This window comes from Aythya marila (assembly GCF_965140915.1).
Source record: "Aythya marila genome assembly, chromosome: 3".
Taxonomy (NCBI): Eukaryota; Metazoa; Chordata; class Aves; order Anseriformes; family Anatidae; genus Aythya; species Aythya marila.
The window spans coordinates 34,467,388-34,488,283 of NC_139044.1; the positions used below are offsets into that span (position 1 = coordinate 34,467,388).

A 20,896-nucleotide genomic window follows, 5' to 3' on the forward strand; every position below is an offset into this window, starting at 1 on the left:
GTGTATGAATAGTATTTTCTGGTTAATATAGCATGTGTGAAGCTCTAAAAGGTGCTACAAAGGAGGGCAATGAAATTTTCATCAGCTGTGAGATTATCATGGTTTCTTCTGGTCTCAAGGTCCCTGTGATTGCCATGTACTGTTCCTGGTAGAAAACAAAATGTGAAAAATCATCAGTGCTCTATTTAGTAATGGGTATCAACAAAGAAATGTGAAGGGCTACTTCTTCAATAACTGAAGTCTTCAAGTCTTTGTTTCCTTGTGAGTAATAAATACTTGACTCCTAGCATAAACATTTTTATACAGGGAGTGGGCTTTGTTTTAGGCTCCTCTTAGTTCCAAGACTGTGAGTAAGATTATTCTTACATTTCCCTGTGAGCTATACTGCTGTTGCTTGCTTCTGCTTTGCAGCAACTCTTATCCTCTTGAATATTTTGCCTATTTAATTTTACCCTGGAGAGCTTGCCTGTCCAGCTCAGTGCAATGGCATGGATACTTATGCTGGCACAAGGAAAAGAGAGGAGTAGAGGGGGGTGGAAATAGCAGCCACTTTTTGGGAACAGAGAAATAACTTATTTCAACAGCAGTGCTGGTTTATGCTGTTTTAAATGCTGAGAGAGTTATACTGCAAGATGACTCTGTGCTCCAGAAGTGTATCTTAAGGATGAACTGAAATCTAAAACAAAAATACTTTGCAGAGTTAGTTCAGAGAACAAATTCTGTCTTGGGAAAGACGTCACATACAGCCACTGCTATTTAAGTTCTCAAGTGTTTTCTCTAGCCCCTTCTCAGTGGATCTGTTCTGTTCCTACAAGTGCTGCTTGATTTAAGGTTAGTGTCAAATAGGAAATATGTGGCCGTGAAACTACTAACATGGAACTAATGGAATGATTTTAATTCCTTTAAGTGACCTATCTATTTTCAGCTGTGAGTGGTTATTACTGCATGGTCACTGCTTCCATTGGTGCTTTGAAAATTGGAGGTGGAGGAGGGGAAGCTTTGTGTATAAGTTAAAATATTCACTTTGGCAAAAGTTAGGGACTTGACCGTAGGGGCAGCTCTTTCTTCTGTGTTTCTATTTGTTCAGGCTGGACAGTTTTCTTGAGAAGAAGCTCTCCGCGTGTTTTTTCTTTTTTTTTTTTTTTTTTCGGTTGGCTTTTGAAGTTGTTTCACCCTGCTCTTGGGCTTTATCACATCTGCTTTTTGAGAACCAATGTGCTTGTTTGCTGTCTGAACAGAAGTCTTCATCTTGCTGACCTCTCCCTCCTTTTTAAGGTCTCCCCACACAAAGGTGAGGAGAAATCTGTCCATTCAGTTTTAACATCAACACAATCACAATTCATTTCTGTAACTTAAGCCACAAATGTCTTTAGCTCCATATACTCCTACAAGAGTATGGTAAGAAAAGAACCACCAAGGGGGAAGCAGGCAAGGATGGAGATAAAAACCTGCTAGAAGTGGTCTGAGGATAGGGTGTGGGGGAAAACTTGTGTTGTAACCTCCAGTTCTACTTGTATCTGACTTCCTCTGTGCTATTTACGGGAGGAAGGAGTGTAGTAGCATGTGGGATTGACTTGCAGGAATAATGCACAGAGCCCTGGCTGCTGAATCTGTGTGCAGGTTCTCTGCACAGAACAGGGACTGAGTATTAGTATCTCAACATAGCGTGCACAAGGTTAATGTGCAACTACGTGGATGTAACTGAGGTAAGAATGTAGACAAGGTGGGAGAACATAGAGTAGATTTATGCGTTATACTGAAATGGCATGAAGGCTGCCAATTCATTTCCTTATCCAAATACTGGGAGAGGGAATTGAGGAAACTTGCTGTTTGAGAGGGTTGCAGAGGAGAGAATTGTAGGGGAGAATAACTTATAAACTGGCCCAATATTGGCTACTAACAAATGCTGGAGGGTTGTTTTTCTTTTTTTTTTTTATTAAAACTCAAATTTATAAAAACCCTCTGAGCTCAAAGGAGGGGATTACTAAAGCAAGATCTCAGGATTAAGCATATAGAAAGGTTTTTAATTTAACTTCATAAACCTCTATATCATCAACAGATTCAGCTGTACTGTTAGTAACTTCAGAGAACTGATATTGTTGTCTCTCTGGGGAACCAAGGCCAAAATTCCTCAGGTCTACTTCTTGGTCACCCATTTGCTTCCACCCAAGTGTTATATGCTTGGCATCTCCCTTAATGTCTTTATTTCGCTGTGATTCCAAAATAAAAACACTACAGTCATCCTTTTGAAAGAGGTTTTGTGGTAACCTAATTCCGATTTGAGGAAAAGTTTGATCTGATTCCTGTGGTTCATAACTTGCTTTGCAGCTCTAATTTAAGAAAAAAAACGTGATCCAACTTGGCTTGCTTGCATTTCTGTACTTCCTTGGCAGAGAAGGGCTGTAGGGAAAAACTGAGACAAAAACTCATTCTGGGTAATCTGATAGGTATTTTTACCTGGGTGAAAGGGTGATTTGGATCCTGCTGAATCATTTGAGTCAAGGGTAATAACATAACATTGTTGCAATGGATTAGCGAACAGTTAGCTAAGCACTATTTGGAATTTTGTGATTTTGGAGTCTTCAGCCTGCTCCTACACAAAGCCTTAAATAAAAGCATCAACTTTTATTTAGGTTATTCCTGTATTTAGGATACAGGAAAAATAAAGAGGTAAAAGCTAATATCACGTAGTGGATTAATGCAACCTTTTTAAAAATTGATTTAACTCCTGTGTCCTGTAACTAGCTGAAGAGTGTCTTTAAATACTGTTGAAGATAGTGGCCACTGTTCATGGAGAATGGAAAAGATTAAAAAAACACAAGATACAGTTTTGGTTTTCTTATTTTTATTTGTTTTCATTCAAAGAAGCTGAATTGGTCTCTGCAAATAAAACAAAGGTAGAACTACAAAGAGGTAAAACCAAACGTGTCTCTCACATCTGCTTTTGATTCATGCTTGTAATAACGCTTGTGAAGGAAGACTACCATACAGTCAGCTAACAAGACCTCACAAATACAACAGACTGTTGTCAAGTTAAGGTGATGCTTTAAATTGGTGCTCTCATTAGAGTCTTTCAGGAGTGTAGCAAAAACCAGCCCTACGTAGGAATGCCAAAATTTTCTGTGCCTTGTCTAAAAAGAAGGTAGAAGGAAAAGGATGCAAGAGGTGGCACAAACATGGGAATGTAAATTTCATGTTGGATGGTTTCAAAATGATAACACCACCTGGTTCCCTCCACACCAGGAACATGGCTCTGAGGATGCTGCTGCAGTCCTGCTGCAGTGTGTTGTGCTAGATTTCTTCTTCTAGCTTGTATTCCCTATTGACTCTGGTGTCAAGGACTGCAAGATATTTCCATCACACTTTGGATAAAGTAATGTGAAGATCATCCAGTATGAAGTTAACTTTAGGCATGCTGATTTGGTCCTTGGTTGTGGACCTGTGTTACTTCTGTTTCATATGATCAGAGTACAGTCCCTGGGTAGCATCTCAGTACACCTTTTTCATTTGTCTCATGACTTTTTTTCTTACTTCAGTGTTTCTCTGTATTGGGATGAGTTAAGACCAGCCTTTATGCAGCATTGCTCCTGTCTTGTTTTTGACAAATCAAGCCCTTGGACTATAATGTTTGGCAGCTATGTGGGTTGAATGCTGGAAATCATAAGATTATATGCTGGCTATAAAACACAATGCTGCATCCAACCAAATAAATGTGAACACCATTGTATATGCCGTGATATCACAAAGATACTGTTGTAGGAGTTCTGGTCTGTCTAGGTGTGATAGACCCATGTCATTGTGTTATACAGAAGTGTACCTCTGCATTATCTTCTACGTGACGTTTGGAAAAAAGACGGGTGACGTCTGGAGAATGAGCTTCACTGGCAGAATTTCCTCTTGTATGGTCTGTTCGCAAATGCGTTGTAACTGTTGATGAAAACACTAGCAATTTGCAAAGGCACTACATATAATTGTCTTGGCAGAGGGGTGGGTAGGAGGGAAGGAGCAATATGGCAGATAATGGGACAATGGACCTCGAGCCACTGTGACAATGAGCTGCTGAGGGAGTTAAGTTGGCATTAGTTAAAACTGAAATAAACTGATGTCCTCAGCTAGAACTGTAAAAGCCATACAAATTTGATTGCTAAAGAAGAAAGCAATCTCTGAACAACAGTAGATGCGCAGAACCCATGAAATTATGTACTGGAGGTTGTTTTTTGTTTTGTTCTAATAGCTTTCTGGTGATTGTTTTATACCTTTTTTTTTTTTTTTTTTTTTTTTTGCGGGGGGAGGGGAGAACCAAACTTATTTTAAAAATATTAAAAAGAAATGAGAAGGTGCTCAGTGAGAAAAAGGTCTTTGAAGGTTAGTATGTGTACTTTTTTTTTTTTTTTCTTTTTCCTTGCTATTGAGCCTATCAGAGAGGTCATAATGATGGGCTGGCAAGCTAGGGAAAAGCCTTATATTGCTATATAGGATTGGTAATCCTGGGGAAAAACAACTAAATGTCTACCCGTTGCCTTCTGATCCTGTACCATAGCTCTGAAAAAGAGTGAGAGACTGGTAGTCATTTCAAAAGCTGTGGATCCCTTGGGACACTTCAGTGTGAAAGGTGAAAAGACTTGGTGTGTTTCTTGCGCAGTGAAAATACAGGTTTTATACAACCCAGTGATGTTGTCTTAGTCCCTAGGGTTGTGATGTAGATTATTGCTTCTGTTTTCTAGTGAAATCCTCTTTGTGCTTGGAAACTCAAATGTTGTGATTTCCCAGCTCTGCAAGACTGCAGGCTCTGTCCATCTCTTTGCTCAGCCAGCTCTGGGATTGGACTGTTGCTGGCTGTTGCAGAGAAACCAGTCAGTTACCATCTTAAACAGATTTATTTTTTTATTCTTTTAGAATGCACTTGGTTCAGTATGTCACAAAGAACCAGCTTAGCTAATTGCATTTTGAACCACAGTAAGAAGAGCCAGAAGTCCAACTTTGACAGATGTTCTTTGCTTTGTTTTGCTTCAGCAGCTCAGACATTCGGGATGAGTCAGCTGCCCAAATGCAGGCATCTAGTGCTGCTGAAAACGTCCTACAGTATTCAGGGCCATGTGTAGGACAAGCAGGTGTGTGGTGCAGGTTGTAGGGGAAACATGAACTTCTGCAACTTCAGCAGAAGCCAAAGACAATTATGCTTACTGGGAGGAATAGTAGGTGACCATGATTAAGTATCTGAATTCCACCTTAAGTCTCTTCCTACTTTTTCAGTATATTTCTGTATATTTCTCTGTATATTTTTCTGTATATTTCTCACTGCCCATTGTGATAGTAGGCATTATTGTAATATTTTTAATGGAAGGCTGCTATTCTTCCAATACCACAGGCTACACTTTAATCTCTAAAACTGTGAGGGTAGACTGAAGAACTCCTCTCGTTTTCTACTTTGTAGTTTCCCGTACTCCCATAACATTGCTTAGCTTTGTCATCATTCCTTCCATAGTGTTCTTAGTGCTACGCATTTGTATCTGTCTCAAAATGAAATTTCAACTCTACAACAGAGCAAGCAAAACAGAGTATAACCGCATCCATAAATGTCTTCTATAGAGCACTTCACAAGCCATGTTCCTAGGTTTGCAATGCATAGTAAAATCTCTTTGTGCAGGAGTTCTATAATTTAATTCTCATGAGTGTTGGCACATAGTTCCTTCAACTAAAATTGTGGGATTGTTTTCTGCTGTCCAAGAGTTTGGTAGTTTCTTCTGAGTTTTTGCATTTTTCTTCTCTCTGCGTAGTTGCTCAGTATTTTCTTCTGTCATTTTTATGACTGGCTCATGTAGTAAGTCCTTGACAGCAACATTTACCAGAACAGATGAAAGAAGTAGTAATGAAAATAACATTTTTCTGGAATCAATGACGGTCAAAGTAAATATGTATCTGTTTCAAATGTGTAAGCATGTGGATTCATGGGTCCTACAGTAATCAAAGAAGAAACCTCTATCTGGGCTGGGAGAAATTCTTTGTGGGGCAGAGAACCTTTGTGGGTAAGTCGTCTTCCGAAGTATGTCCATCAATGAAGACAAATGATAGAATAATCTTTTGAAGGTAGGTTAGTACCAAATTTTCAGGCTGCCCTACCTGACCTAAGGGAAGTTTTTTGTTTGGTTGTTTTTTTTTTGTTTTTTTTTTTTTAACATCTCTAGAACATAATGCTTTATTTTGTAGCATGCTGAAATATTAGGCTCCACTTTATACCCTTGATTTTATTACAGTATACTATGAAAGTTGATTTAGGTATTAAAGCAGTTTGCTTTGACATCTGTGCCTTTGAATGCCAAATACTTTGCCTTGATCCAGAAAATAATGGGAGCCAGGAGATATTATTCTTACTGAAATATGCCTTGTCAAAACAAAATTTGAGGATAGGAAGAGAGGACTGGTAGGTTTCAAAACATGATTGAAGCATCGTAGGACAGACCTGAGATGTTTGGTCCTGGAGAGGAAACCACTGTGGTCAGGGCTGAATCCTCCCACCTGTTCAGACAGTGTATGTATTTGGAAGAATTTGTGCAATGATAAGTCAGTTGAACTGGGAGCTGCCCCTGCCTAGCCACCAGAAGTACTGAAAACAAGAATATGTCTCAAATAGGGTTTTTTTGGGTGTGTGGGGGGGTGTCTTTAAAATGGCTGACCCAAATCTCCGCACAGATGCTTTCTACATTTGGAAACCCGCAGTTCCTAACCTTCTTTGGGAGGTGTATATGCTTATCCTCTTTTGTAATTCAGCAAGAATTGGCCTGAAGAAAATGGGGATGAGGAGCAGAGGGGGAAAGTGCTCTGTGCTGTTTGCCTTATAGGCTCCCATGGGAGCACATTCCGCCCTTCCTTTTGAAGCTGTGCCAGGATGCATACAGGCAGGATGACGTGCAGACACTATTTTCAACTGGGAGAGAGGAATGCCTTGAGATTATGCCTCTGATTTTAAATAAATTATATGTATTTTTGTCCTTGACTGGGGTGCTGTTTGCACTCTGAATGCTGTTTGGATGGGATGTTTTGAAGCTGCTTGGGTGGAGGATGAAATGGAACTGTTGGGGGGAGGGGGTGCTATTTTGTGTGTCTTTATTGAAAGCCCAGTGTTACTGTTCACACCAGAGGTGTGCTGTCAAATTCAGGTGAGTACCTCTGAAGAGAAAGGTTAAAGCAGTGTCTCTTCTGTGCATTGATAAGCTTTAAGTGGTGGTTGAGTTTGCTTTTGAAGCTTTGAGTTCTAAAGGTTGATATCATAAAATCTAAGAGGGGTGGAATAGAGAGAAGGGTCTCCAGGGTTAGACAGCTGGTGAACATTGTACTCAAGATTTCTGTTTATCCAAGTCCTGGGACTTCTCCTTCTTGAAGGTCTCATTGTAAGTGTAATGCTGTTGCAGCTTAGGAGGAAGGTCAGCTCCTTATGGTCAGGGAGTTTCTTGCTGAATTCAGTAGCACGTTTTGTGAGGAGCTCATAATTTGCTGCATTTGCTATCAGAGGATGTTGAAAGGGTGTTTTTTCTGTGGTGCTCTTGAGCTACTGAAGTCATTGGCTCAATTAGTAACCAAGGAACAGAAGTGTTTACAGGAAAAGCTCCTAGAAGCTGGCAATAGACTCTTCTCTGAAAGAAAAGCTGTTTTGACCCACTGCTTGTTTTTTTCTGAAGAATGAGGGACTTGTGCAGAGTGATCCAACTGCTGACAAAGTATCTTGTAAAATATGACTTGGGAAGAATAATGAATGTTATATTATCTGGTCAGTCAAGCAGCTCTAAAGAAGGGGCTAAGCATAATGTCTTTATCTCAAAAGTGTCACTTAGTCTTCCATAATGTCAGATAATTACATTAAACTCAAAATTGGGTGATGTAATATGTGAAGAGAAAGTGATGAGTATGGAAATCTGGGGGATATCAGATGTTCTGAAGTGTGATCTCATTTTATGATCTCTGGTAAAGGTATTGCAGAGGTATCGAATGATACTTCTCTGGTACTGTATGTAATACAGGTAGCACTGGTGTTGTTTTATGCACCTCCCCTTTGACATGCCTTCAGTCTTTAAAGGGAGTGGACTGTTAGTGGTGTTGTCAATAATGGATTCATTAATCTCTTTATAAATCATTCAATGTCTGTGCAGTGGATTAAGTAGTTACAAAATCAAGTTAAATTGTGTATATGTGGGGTATTTGTGGCAAACCATAAAGCCTCCTACTATGCTTACATATTTCTAGACTCTTGTTTTTCAAGAAGCATTGCACTGGAAGGACTGATCTAGAAGGTTGATTTCTCATGTCATGAACAGTGGGGCAAAGCACTCTAATAAGGAGAAATTAGGTATTTTTGCTGTTGCTGCAACTGCTGAAAAACTGTAACTTATTCAAATAGGCAGTTGAGCATCAATACTCGCAGGACTTCTCTAACAGGTGTATAATAACAGAAGTTGGGTCTTGACCAATGTGTTTAGGGAGCTAGTAAGAACATCCTGCCATTCATGTGCTTTCGTATTTGCTGTAAATTAGAAGTGGAGAAAAATTATGATAAATTGCAGGGGGAGCAACTTTGTCCTCTGATTAGATTGCCCTGTTACAGAATTTTGCTGTGCTACAGTCACTTGTTTTTTTTTTTAAACTTCTGCTCCCAGAGGTACTGTTGAAGGAAAGTGTTTTCCCAAAGCTTGACTGTATTTAACCTCTACAGAAATTAATTTTCTCTGACATTGATGAAATGTGTAAATCATTCTTTCTGATGGGGGAGACTGATCTGTGGCAGCTTACTTCCTTCCCCCACCCACCTTTCACCTGTGACCTTGGTTGGGCAATAACCATCGGTGGTGGCAGTGATGAATGTGTCTGGTTGTGATAGCTGAACATGGCTCAAGGCTCATTTGGGAGAGATGGATCCAAGGAGCATGCTAATGGAGCATGCACCAACCAAATATGGCTGGTATGTGAATATGACAAATGTTCAGACATCTTGCCCCACAAATTCTGGACAGCCTGGAGCCTGTTGAGCTCTCCTGTATGGCAGATCAGGCGGGCTGCATACCAGGATTTGCATACCAGGATCTTCTTGAGCAGGGGATGCCTTCCAAGGTTACTCCTTGAGGTTGAGAGATTCCTTGCCTGTGACAGATGTTCGGTAAGTGACTAATAGCTAGCTTGTTGAAACTTTGCAAGTAATTTTCTAAGCATGCTGAAACTTTGTTATCTTAGCGAAGTGATATAAAGGATTGATAGTGCATATAGTCCTTCAGGCATAAATTGTTAGCTCTGTGATTGGCATAGGATGTGGCTGTATCTAGACTTCTTGGAGTTTGGATGGCCAAATGGACTTCATTATGAAACTCGTGACTCACCATGAGGGTCTTTCTGATGTTTTTAGTCTGACCCTGTCCCCTATGCAGTAAATAATAGGTGACCTTGCCATCGTGGATCTAGTTAATGTCACATTTAGGACTTCTGTTAAATTGATGTCTGAAAATTAAACCCTGTTAAATCACCATTTTCATCAAGATATTGATTATCTCTTATCTGTTACAAGTCAAGTGTGTATACTTCCTTTTGTGACATAATCACCTTGAATTTTCTGGGATGAAATGTCACAACAAATATTTCTGGAATTGCAGTGTTGTGCTCTCCCCAGTTTGGGCTGTGAGTTGAGGACAAAACTGTTGTAAATCCAAGCCTATGTCTATGCTAGGAGTTAGAATAAAGCTGCGAGATGACTAGCTTGCTTCCAATTTGCCTTTCATTGCAGCAGATGCACAGTTTATACTGACACAACAGGCAATGCAAAATGATTCTTATTATACAAGAAGGAATGTCAAATCGGAATGAACACAAAGCTAGCAATGTGCAGTCTTCAGGTATCCTGGACTCTGCTGTGCTGATCCTGAGTGGTAAAGCCTTGAATTAATGTTGTATTGGATGTTTTATTGGCCTCTTCTTAAAATAAATAAAATGTTAAAAGTAACTCAACAGTATTTCCAGGATAAAAGGAAGTGTTGCCATTTAGAAGATAATAATTGAAGAAAACAAATACAAACATGAAGAGGTATTTTGCTTTCTATCTCCTGTAAGATGTTTTATATGGTGATGGGTGAAGAGGAAAGATGGTAATCCTGGGAGTTGCTAGCTGTATCTGAAACTGAGAAGTTTCCCTTCCACACTGAAATTTCATGGTGTATTTTATCCAGTCTCAGCCCCTTCAAGCCTTATATCCTGTGCTCAGATTTCACTATATTAAAGTAGTGCTTTTGTAGCATGGCTTTCCTGGGATCTCCATGGATGCTTTTTCTGTCAGAGCAGGAGTAGTTTCAAAGATGTTAGAAAGTGATTAAAATGCTTTCTGTTACAGTAGGGTCTATGAAGATAAATGATGGCTACAGAAAGAGGATTTTCTATAAAAGTGTTAAGGCTTTGTAAATAATTCTGTCTTCAGACTATTGAGTGAGCTAATTTATCACTAAAGATTAATTACGCTTAATTATATACCTACACTGAAAGCCTCACAGTCTGTGTGCTCTTGCCTGTCTTAATTTTCCTGCATCCACTTTATGCTACGTAGGCTGTGCCATTACTCACCTCCTTAATGTCCTTCATCCATTCTTGCTTTCTGACTCCTCCACCTGAACTAGTCAGCCATGTTTCCATCCTCTTCCAGAGACTCTCTTTGATATATCCTCATCCAGCAAAACTACTGGTAATGCTTTTCTTCCTGTGGCTAAGTATAACTGGAGGGTGAGGAGAGATGACACAAACAAAATACAATGAAGTGGCACTTTTACCAACAAAAATAAGTCCTATGATTAATAATGCGATATTGCATTTGCTCCAGATTCTGTGTACTGACCCAAGGGGTCTTGCCTTCATATCAGCATGTTTAGTACTTTGATATTGCAGGAGGAGTTAAATCACTTACCAAGATAATATAGTACCTCTTAGTTGAACAACAGCTCTCACTGTAAATCTGTGTGTAAGTGACAGTTCGTGTTCATGTGAGACAAAATCTTTGGGAATGGGGGATTAGGATATAATAAAATCAAATTTAAACTAATTTGGTAACAAAATGTGGCATGTAGTTGAAGCAAAGTAACCTGTTCAATAGAGAGTTCAACCTATGTATTCCTGAGACTTATATTTGGTTGTCTTAATATTACCAACTACAGATAATAGGAACTTATCTACCAAATCAGTCATCTTCACAAAAAGGCATTTCTAATTATTTTACTCTTATAGTTTACTAATCGCCTTCTTAGAGTTGTCTTCTCCCATTATGAGAAACCCCTCTAAATAGAATATTTCTACTTTTTCATTAAATGAAGGAATAGAGGCTTGCTTTTTTTCCTAAACTGTAATTAAAACTGGTTATTCCTGTGCTCATGAAGACAATAGATGAAAACTTGATTTAGAAGAAGGTATTTTGTTTCAAAGCTTTTCTGACTCCAAAGAGCTAGTTTTCTCTTAGCTAATAGTTTTAGGTTTATGGCAGTATTTTAAAAAGTAGTCTCTAAATTAAATCTGTATGCATCTTTCTTTTAATAATTTAAAAAGCAAAAAGCAGAACTTGGATTAACTTGATATAGTCATTTGTGTGCACAATCAACAGCTATCTTTGGGGAAGATGTGTGACACTGAATAGATTGAGAAATTATTCTGAGTCATAATTTAAGAGTTCGTTCTGAATTATGATCTTGAAAAATTAGCATGGTGATGAGAGGGTGGTAAAACAGTCTTGTTCAACTTCAATATCTACCCTTGTAAGATGAAGCATTGAACAATACATAACCTGAAAGTTACTTTTAAAATCCTATCTGGGACAAACCTGGGTTTGAAAGTTCTTCTGTCTCTCCATACCAGTCATTCATTTGTTATTCAGCCTGTGTAGATTTGTAGATGGAATTTTAGTTCTGGAGTTCTTGGTTGTATGTTTTTCCATGTGCATCCCTAACCCTAATTTAGATAATGTTCTCTTTGCCCTTCAGGTATGTTGAGCATAAATCACTATGCTGCAATTTCTTTCATTCTGTACACACATGGGGTTAACATTTGTTAGGATGCATTCATTTTTATACTGAGAACTTTATTACAGACAAACTTTGGCAGTGTTTATTGGCGTAGATAAGATGTGACCAGGATGATTTAAATCGGGGAGACAAGGGTCAGAGTTTGAAAGATCCACAGGCTTATACTTGTTTTGACTTCAGTGGGAGTTGGCTAAATTCTTCAAAAATTATGGCCATAAGGCCCTAGTTACAGTTAAAAGTTGCTTGTAATTGCAGGCAGCTACCATTCTTCAAACGCAACACAGATATCTACTACATGTTGTACTTCTCATCACATGTCCAAGAACATCTTTGTAATTAGATGTTGTGGCTTAATCCAGGCAGAAGCATGATGCATGCGGTGGCGGGGCTGTTTGCTTTTTTTTTTTTTTTCCTCCAAGCTTTTTAACTGGAAATACACAAGAAAAGAATAACGGATTTGAAGTCTATCATCCAAAAATGCTGCTTTTACTTCTTTTGTATCAGAGTGATTACACTGCCATCTTTTAAAGTCACATTAGTTGTAGTGGACAGCGTTCAGTTTGCCTTTCCTAAAATGTGGTGTAAGTTTAAAACGACAACATGGTTTTAAGCAACCCTTCCCATGCCCTGTTTTTTCTAACCATCTGAAAAAAAAAAAAAGTTCAGGAGCACAAAGGAAAACAAAAATTAACAGTTGAAGCTATGAGAATAGAATTACAAGGATTATCAACCCTCACGCTTCACTTCATAAACTGATCAACAGCTGGGATTAAATGACTTTTCCTCCAGTCACTATTAGTGTTGTACCATTTGGTTCATGCCGTTAGACTTATGTCTGAGACATCCATGCTGGGCTTTTCTCTGGGATAGGAATGCTGAGTTAGCTGCTTTATCGATTGTGGACAGCCCAGTAATCCTTACGTTTGTAATTCAGTTTGCATAAATATAGGCAGGGGAGAGCTGCTGTCTTTTTCCTTAAATGCAGTGGATGAGCTTGGGCCTCTGTGAGCCAGGTGAGGCATCTGTTAGGGTTCAGTGAGCAACCAGCACTATGTTCTGTAGTTTAAAAACAGCTGGTTTCACTTGTGCTCGTGCAGAAAATGTTTCTACTGCTCCTGCCCCTTGGTACTTGGGGAATGCGACACTGCAGTCTGCAGCCTGCCACACTGTGCCAAAAGGAGGTCCTTGCTCTCTGTGCCTTCAGGAAAATACGCTGGGTATATGGAAAGCTGTTGTTCATGGGAGGAAAACTGAGCTGGAAAAGCTTTCTTTCGTGTTCTGGAATAGTGCTTGGGGAATATCAGCTGAATATAGTGAATTTTCTTGGTCTCATTTATAGGATAGCAGAAGTATTGCTTTTGGAAAGAAATCTTTTTCTAAGAGGACTTGCTTCTGTCCCCGTCTTTTCATGAGGCAATAAATCTCACAGTTGGGGCACATCTAGGAAAGCTAAAGCCCAGATAGAATTAAGTCTGGCCAAGGATGTCAAAAGCAACAAGAAATGCTTCTACAAGTATATCAGTGATTAAAAAGAAGACTAGGGGAAGCATGGGGCCCCTCTGCTGAAGAAATGAGAGACCCGGTTACCTGGAATGCAGAGAAGGCTCAGTTACTCAATGACTTTTTTGCCTCAATTTTCACCAGAAAGTGCTCTAGCCACACCGTTCAATTCACAAAATCCAAAGGTGGGGACTCGGAGGATGAAGAAACACCCATGGTAGAAGAAGATCAGGTTTGAGACTAAGGAACCTGAAAGTGCAGAAGTCTATGGGACCTAATATGAATCTGAAGGTCCTGAGTGAACTATCAGAAGAAGTTGTTAAGCTGCTGTCCATCATATCTGAAAAGTTGTGGTAGTCTGGTGAAGTTCCCACTGACTAGAAAAGGGGAAACAGCTCCAGTTTTTAAAAAGGGAGGAAAGGAAGATAGAACTACAGGCCAGTTAGTCCTACCCTCTTACTTGGTAAAATCCAGGATCAGAACCTCTTGGAAGCTATGCTAAGGTACACAGAGAACAAAGGTGACAGCCAGCATGGTTTCACTAAGGGCAAATCATGCCTGACAAATTTGGTGGCCTTCTATAATAGGGTTACAGTGCTTGTGTGTAAGGGAAGAGCAACTAATGTAATCTGCCTGGACTTGTGCAAGAATTTGACACTGTCCTGCACAATCCTTCTCTCTAAATTGGAGAGACATGGATTTGATGGATGGACCACCTGGGTAAGGAATTGGCTGGATGGTCACACTCAAAGTTGTGGTCAGTGGCTTGATGCCCAAGTGGAGATCAGTGATAAATTGTGTTTCTCAGAGGTCTGTATTGGGACTGGTATTATTTAACATGTTTGTAAGTGGCATGGACAGTGAAATTTAAGTGCACCCTCAGCAAGTTTTTGGGTGACACCAAGTTGAGTGATGCGGTTGACATGCTGAAGGGAAGAGAGACCATCCAGAGGAACTTTGACAGGCTTAAGACATTGAACCCATGTGTACCTCAAGAAATTCAACAAGACCAAGTGCAAGGACCTGAGTCAAGGCAATTTCAAGCATTGGTGAGGCACTGGCACAGGTCGCCCAGAAAAGCTGTGGATGCCCCATCCTTGCAGGTGTTCAAGGCCAGGTTGGATGGGGCTTTAGGCAACCCGGTGTAATGGAAGGGGGACTGGAACTAGGTGATCTCTGAGGTTCCTTCAAATTCAAACCATTCTGTGTTTTGAAATGCCAAACCTAACTTAAAGATGGCAAAGCTAACTTAATTTGGTCTTGCTGAGTGCACAGCACAGCTGGTTGTGTTTTTTTCTTTTTTCTTTTGTTGTTGTTGGTGTGTTTTTTTTTTTCAGTTCTGTGTGGTACAAATAGAAAGTGACTTTATTTGCAATTAAACACATAACAGCATCTTGCAACATTTATCATAAGCAGTGCTGTTTTGGTGTCTTCACAATGACCTACTTAGGCTACATAAAAAATGGTATGTAAATCCCTACAATGTCAGACTCATGATTTCTCTTTCAGAGTTCTGATGGATCCCTCTCTGGTGTTATGCAGAAGTGGAGGGAGTACCAGCGCCAATGCCTGAAATATTTGTATGAGGCACCCCCCATTGCAGCAGGTGAGCTTCCTTGGTAGGATAGGATGTGTTATTAAAATTCATGCTAACAGTAGCAAGGGAGTGATTGTGAACCTGAAAAGACTTCTCCAGCTTATTGTCCAGTCTCTTCTTTATCCCGTTTGCTTCAGCCTGATCTCTTCCCTCTCCTGAGAGGAAGCATTTTGTAGAAAGAGTTTCATTGTGAAGAGTGTCTTGCAAGAGTGGCAAATGGTGGTTGTAGTGTGTCAAAGTAGCACACTAATACAATTCTGCAACTTTTGTAGAGGGTCAGGGTTGGAAGAGTATAAGTGTTAGGAAACCCAGGACCATGTTGATCTCGCTGTATAAATTATGCTGAGCACTGAAAAATGTTGAAATGGATTTTAAAACAAAAAAATAAGATACTTTAGAGCAAATGAGAATGCAGCATGTCTTAGCAGTTGAATTCCTGTAATGTGCCGAGAGCAGCTGTGGCGTGCCAGCACTGTAGTGTTTAGAGGACACTGGTGTCTTGTCAGTGATGCTCACAACTGGGCACAGTACAGGCATTTCTATGCTTCAGTGCTTTTGTGACACACTGGAAGAGATGAATGGGTCTGAAGTTATGTCTGTGAAGAATTATTTCAAAACTGTTAATTTTCCTTCTCTTAACTATATTATTATGGCAGAGTGAGAGCAGTAGCTGATGACAACAGTGGCCAGGAAACATTTATCTCCCTCTGCTCCATTATCCTGCTGAGCGGTTGAATGCTGCCCTCTAAGAATGACAGTTTAATAAATCTGAAGTTGAAGTATTCTCATGTTGATTAAGCTGTAATGCAAAGTTATGGTTGTGTGTGGCTATTTTGTTGATGGATCTATGTATTAGGCTAGACTTTCCAACTGCATGACTCTGAGCCAGTTCTCAGGAATGGTTATCTACAATATTCACAGCAAAAATGATTTTAAATCCAACTGAGACATAGGAGAGTGCAAAAGAGAAAAGATAGGAATGGACCAATATTGATCTGCCTTTCTTGTCCTTCAATTTAGTCAACTAATTTTTTCAACTTTCCTGTTGTATAGGGCTAAGTGAGACACATTTGTCCAAAATTTTTTTTAACTCCAAAGTTTAATTGTGTAATACTATTATGGCTTAAATGCACATGCTCATTTTATCTCTTGCTCTTCAGCCTTTTCCTCATTGCACTATTAAAGCAAGGCCGTGACATAATCCTCTCTTCCATCTCTCTGCAGAAGGCAAGTTCTGCAACAGAACATTTGACAACTATGCCTGCTGGCCTGATGGATTACCTGGCACTTATGTGAATGTCAGCTGCCCCTCATATTTACCCTGGGCTAACACAGGTAAGAGCCCTCCCTTATAAACACAGCTTTAAATCAACCCTGCTTTACTTACTCAGTGTTTGAAAGGATAAAATTAGCTTTAGCAGCCATGAGTGTAGTCAGTTCTCTGTAATACAAAGATAGGAATGGGGCTCAGTAAAATACATTCTTTATCTCCATCTAACAGGAGGAAATGAGATAAGAGGCAGTTTTTAAGGGCTGAATTTAGCACAGAAATCCAAGCTATCATCTGCTTTTGTTGTTTGAGTGGTAGTGACTATTAATAAAATAATACCAGGATGCTTGTTGGTGAAGAATAGATAACAATAATAATGGTACAGTTTGAAAACTGAGATAACAGCAAAGCTGTTAGGTCTTCCTCTAGTAGGTATAGACAAAAAGGTTTAAAGTGAAAGGTGTTTCATGTTGCTTCCAGAGAGTTTTTTTTTTTTCTCAGAATATCGTAAGGTGAAAGTATAGATGATGGCAGAGACTTTCTCTACAAGACAATGTTAAATACTAAGGAATAAGGCATGGAGACTGCACTGTGTCTGGCTGGGTTGGAGGAAATTTTCTTCATAGCAGTCTGCATGGTGCTTTTATTTGCATCTGTGGCTGAAATAGCATAGATAATGCACCAGTGTTTTAGCTATTGTAGAACAGGATTTGCACAATATTGAGGCTTTCTCTCTTCCCCTGCACCTGCTCTGCTGACCTTGGTGAGGGGGAAGAGGTTGGGAGGTGAAAAAGCCAGGCCAGCTGAACTTGATGTGACCAAAGGGATACCTTGTGTCATATAGCAGTGTGCTCAGCCAAAAAAACTTGGGGAAAAAGAGAGGAGGGAGGAAGGGGAACACTCGTGGTTATAACATTAGTCTTTCTAAGTAACTGTTTTGTGTGCTGGGGCCCTGCTTTCCAGGAAGTGACTGGACATCTGCCTGCCAATGTGAAGAATTGAATAAATTCCTTATTTTGCTTTGCTTACATGCACAGCTTTTGCTTTTCTCATTAAGATGTTAGCTTGAAAGGGAAGGAAAAATCCTCACTCCAAAATCAAAATATTATGATACCAGAAAGGTGGACAACTTGCATGCACAGAAGATCTCCACTCTTCGTCCCGTTACCACTTTACCACAACAAGAGGTGGTTTTTTTGTTGTTGTTTTTTTTTTTTCAGTTTTTTCTACTCTGTTAGTGTCCAGTCCCAGTTTTGGCTCTTACCTCTCCCAGTTACTGTCTTGATCTTGAGTCATGAGCTTTTCCATCTTTATTTTCTCCCCCTGTCCTGTTGAGGAGGGGGAATGAGAGAGCAACTGGATGTGTGTCTGACAGCCAGCCAAGGTCAACCCACCACATCTACTGTGATGGATCCACAGGCTCCAGGGGAATCTCCAGGGGAATCTCCAGGGGAATCTCTGCTCCAATGCCCGAACACCTTTTCCCCCTGCATCTCCTCAGACTTCGATGTTTACAGGGTTGGTTCCCTCACTCTTTCCCTCAGTCTACATTGCCAGTGCAGTGTTTTGCCCTTTCTTAAACACATGTTCACAGAGATGCCACCAGCTTGGTGGCTTGGCAGAGCTGTTGGAAACATCTGTGTCCAGCATGCGGTGGCACTGGCCTCTCCTCATTGAGACCTCTGTAGTCTTCTCTCTGCTGACACCTGCCATGGATGCCCTCTATGCTTGATGATCTGTTGTAATGCTTTTTGTGGATTAGGAGAGATGTTTAAATCCAGGGGTGTGGGGGAGGGTGTGAAGTGTCAGGCCAACTGTTGTGACCCCTTAATTTCCTGGCTGGTTTCAAGCTTGTCTCAGAGGTAATCTCTAAAACAAAATTGCTGAGTCTGGATTCACATTTTCATTTTGAATTGCTGTATCTTTTCTATTAGGGCCTCAAGGGAAGACATGGAAACCACCATTGTGTGGTTAGGGATCCTTGTGGTGTGGGACAAAGAGTGGAGATCATCTCTTCCCTGCACACCATGGGTCCTACTGCCATGTAGTTGCCACTTTTTTCCTGCCTGCTTTCTGACATGACCTTTTGACAGTTTTGCTCCTGTCTCGTTCCTGCTAAACATCTGTGGTGAGGTGATGTTGTTTTTTTTCTAGGTGCATTAATCTGTAATTTCCTAGGTGAGCATTATGGTCTGTATTTCAAATTTCTGAGTATCTTTTGTATTGTATCTCAGCTGTAGTGGTAGTAACTGCTAATTTGATAACCTCTGATGTAAAAATGCTGTTTGCTTACCCTTTTCAAACTCGTAGTAAAGATGCTGCATGTTTAGAATGGGTAAACGTGTTTTATAAATTATGGAATCAATATTTACCTCACAATTAATTGACATAAAAGTATGTGCTGAAGAACTCTTTCCAATAAATCTAATCTTTCTGGATATCTAAAACTCTTTACAGGATTAAACTCTTTTCCTCTAAACCTGTTTACTTGCAATCTTTAAGACCCTGGACACAGTTATTTGACTTGCAACTGCTCTTGAAATATCAATGCTGGAGGTTTCATAGAATCATAGAATCATAGAATATCCTGAGTTGGAAGGGACCCTTAAGGATCATCAAGTCCAACTCTCGACACCGCACGGGTCTACCCAAAAGTTCAGACCATGTGCCTAAGTTCACAGTCCAATCTCTTCTTAAATTCAGACAGGCTCGGTGCAGTGACCACTTCCCTGGGGAGCCTGTTCCAGTGTGCAACCACCCTCTCTGTGAAGAACCCCCTCCTGACGTCCAGCCTAAATTTCCCCTGCCTCAGCTTAACCCCGTTCCCGCGGGTCCTGTCACTAGTGTTAATGGAGAAAAGGTCTCCTGCCTCTTGACAACCCCTTACGAGGAAGTTGTAGACTGCGATGAGGTCTCCCCTCAGCCTCCTCTTCTCCAGGCTGAACAGGCCCAGTGACCTCAGCCGTTCCTCGTACGTCTTCCCCTCAAGGCCTTTCACCATCTTCGTAGCCCTCCTCTGGACACTTTCCAACAGTTTCATGTCCTTTTTATACTGTGGTGCCCAGAACTGCACACAGTACTCGAGGTGAGGCCGCACCAGCGCAGAGTAGAGCGGGACAATCACCTCCCTTGACCTACTAGCGATGCCGTGCTTGATGCACCCCAGGATACGATTGGCCCTCCTGGCTGCCAGGGCACACTGCTGGCTCATATTCAACTTGCTGTCTATCACGACCCCCAGATCCCTCTCTTCTAGGCTGCTCTCCAGCGTCTCATCGCCCAGTCTGTACATGCCGCCAGGGTTTCCCCGTCCCAGGTGCAGGACCCGGCACTTGCTCTTATTGAACTTCATGCGGTTGGTGATCGCCCAGCTCTCCAACCTGTCCAGATCCCTCTGCAAGGCCTTTACGCCCTCATTTGAGTCCACAACTCCTCCAAGTTTGGTGTCATCAGCAAACTTGCTCAAAATACCCTCTATTCCTACATCCAGATCATTTATAAAAATATTGAAAAGTACCGGCCCTAAAATGGAGCCTTGAGGGACCCCACTGGTGACCGCCCGCCAGCCTGACGCAGCCCCATTTACCATAACCCTTTGGGCCCTGCCCGTTAGCCAATTGCTCACCCATCGTATGATGTTTTTATTTAGCTGTATGGTGGACATTTTGTCCAGTAGGATCCTATGGGAAACCGTGTCAAAAGCCTTGCTGAAGTCCAAAACATAGCAATACAGATACATAGCAATACAGTTTAACATAGCAATGCAGATTAGTAAATTATTGGGAAGTGCAATATCTCTCATATTTTGAAAATAAGTTTATTTTCATGATAATGAATTTGTTTTAGTGTTTTGTTTCAATCAAAGACTAGCATCATTTGGAAAAAAACATAGAGCTTGGTAGGGAGCATTGTAAAAGTACTTCAGAAAGTACCTTTGGCTGCAGTTCCCTTTTGTGTATACTGTATGTGTGCCTCAATCTCTTTTATTATGGAGAAATAAGAATGGAACAGAGGTCTTTTGTCCAATACAAAACAAGAAGGTTGGTATCAGTGCCAGATAGGCAATTTAGGAGCCTGATTACTGTGACCTGATACTTTTTTTTCATGACATCTTGTGGAATCATGTTCAGAGTGAATGCTAATGGACAGCCATAATGGAGGGGTAACATCTTTATAATGGAAGATCTGGAGCCATAGAAAATTTAACACCCTGTGACTTCCAGTAATCACTGAAGCATGCTTATTACTTGTTCTTGCTTAGCCCCCTACCTTGAAAGTAAAACTGACTGCAGGGGTTCTTTCTCTTCACATGATGAAAATGGTGAAAATGTATAGATGAGACCTTGTTTTGAAAGTACCTTCAAAACATGTTCAGTAATCGTCGTCATTAAGCATGAAGAGCTTTCAATTAAGCTTGCTTTAAGATTATTCTTCCTTTGATTCAGAGTCAGTTTTTCAAATGCATAAAAAGCCTGCTGTGGAACTTTATGCTATACC

General features: G+C 40.5%; 1 protein-coding gene across 1 annotated transcript in view; it reads left to right on the forward strand.

Annotated features, from left to right (window-relative positions):
- GLP1R (glucagon like peptide 1 receptor) overlaps positions 1–20,896 on the forward strand; it is a 90,024-nt gene that overhangs the window by 15,813 nt on the left and 53,315 nt on the right. The window contains exons 2-3 of the mRNA XM_082755567.1: positions 15,042–15,138; positions 16,354–16,464. Coding sequence (XP_082611693.1) covers positions 15,069–15,138; positions 16,354–16,464 — 181 coding nt within the window. The 5' untranslated portion in view covers positions 15,042–15,068. The remainder of the gene's footprint in view (positions 1–15,041; positions 15,139–16,353; positions 16,465–20,896) is intronic.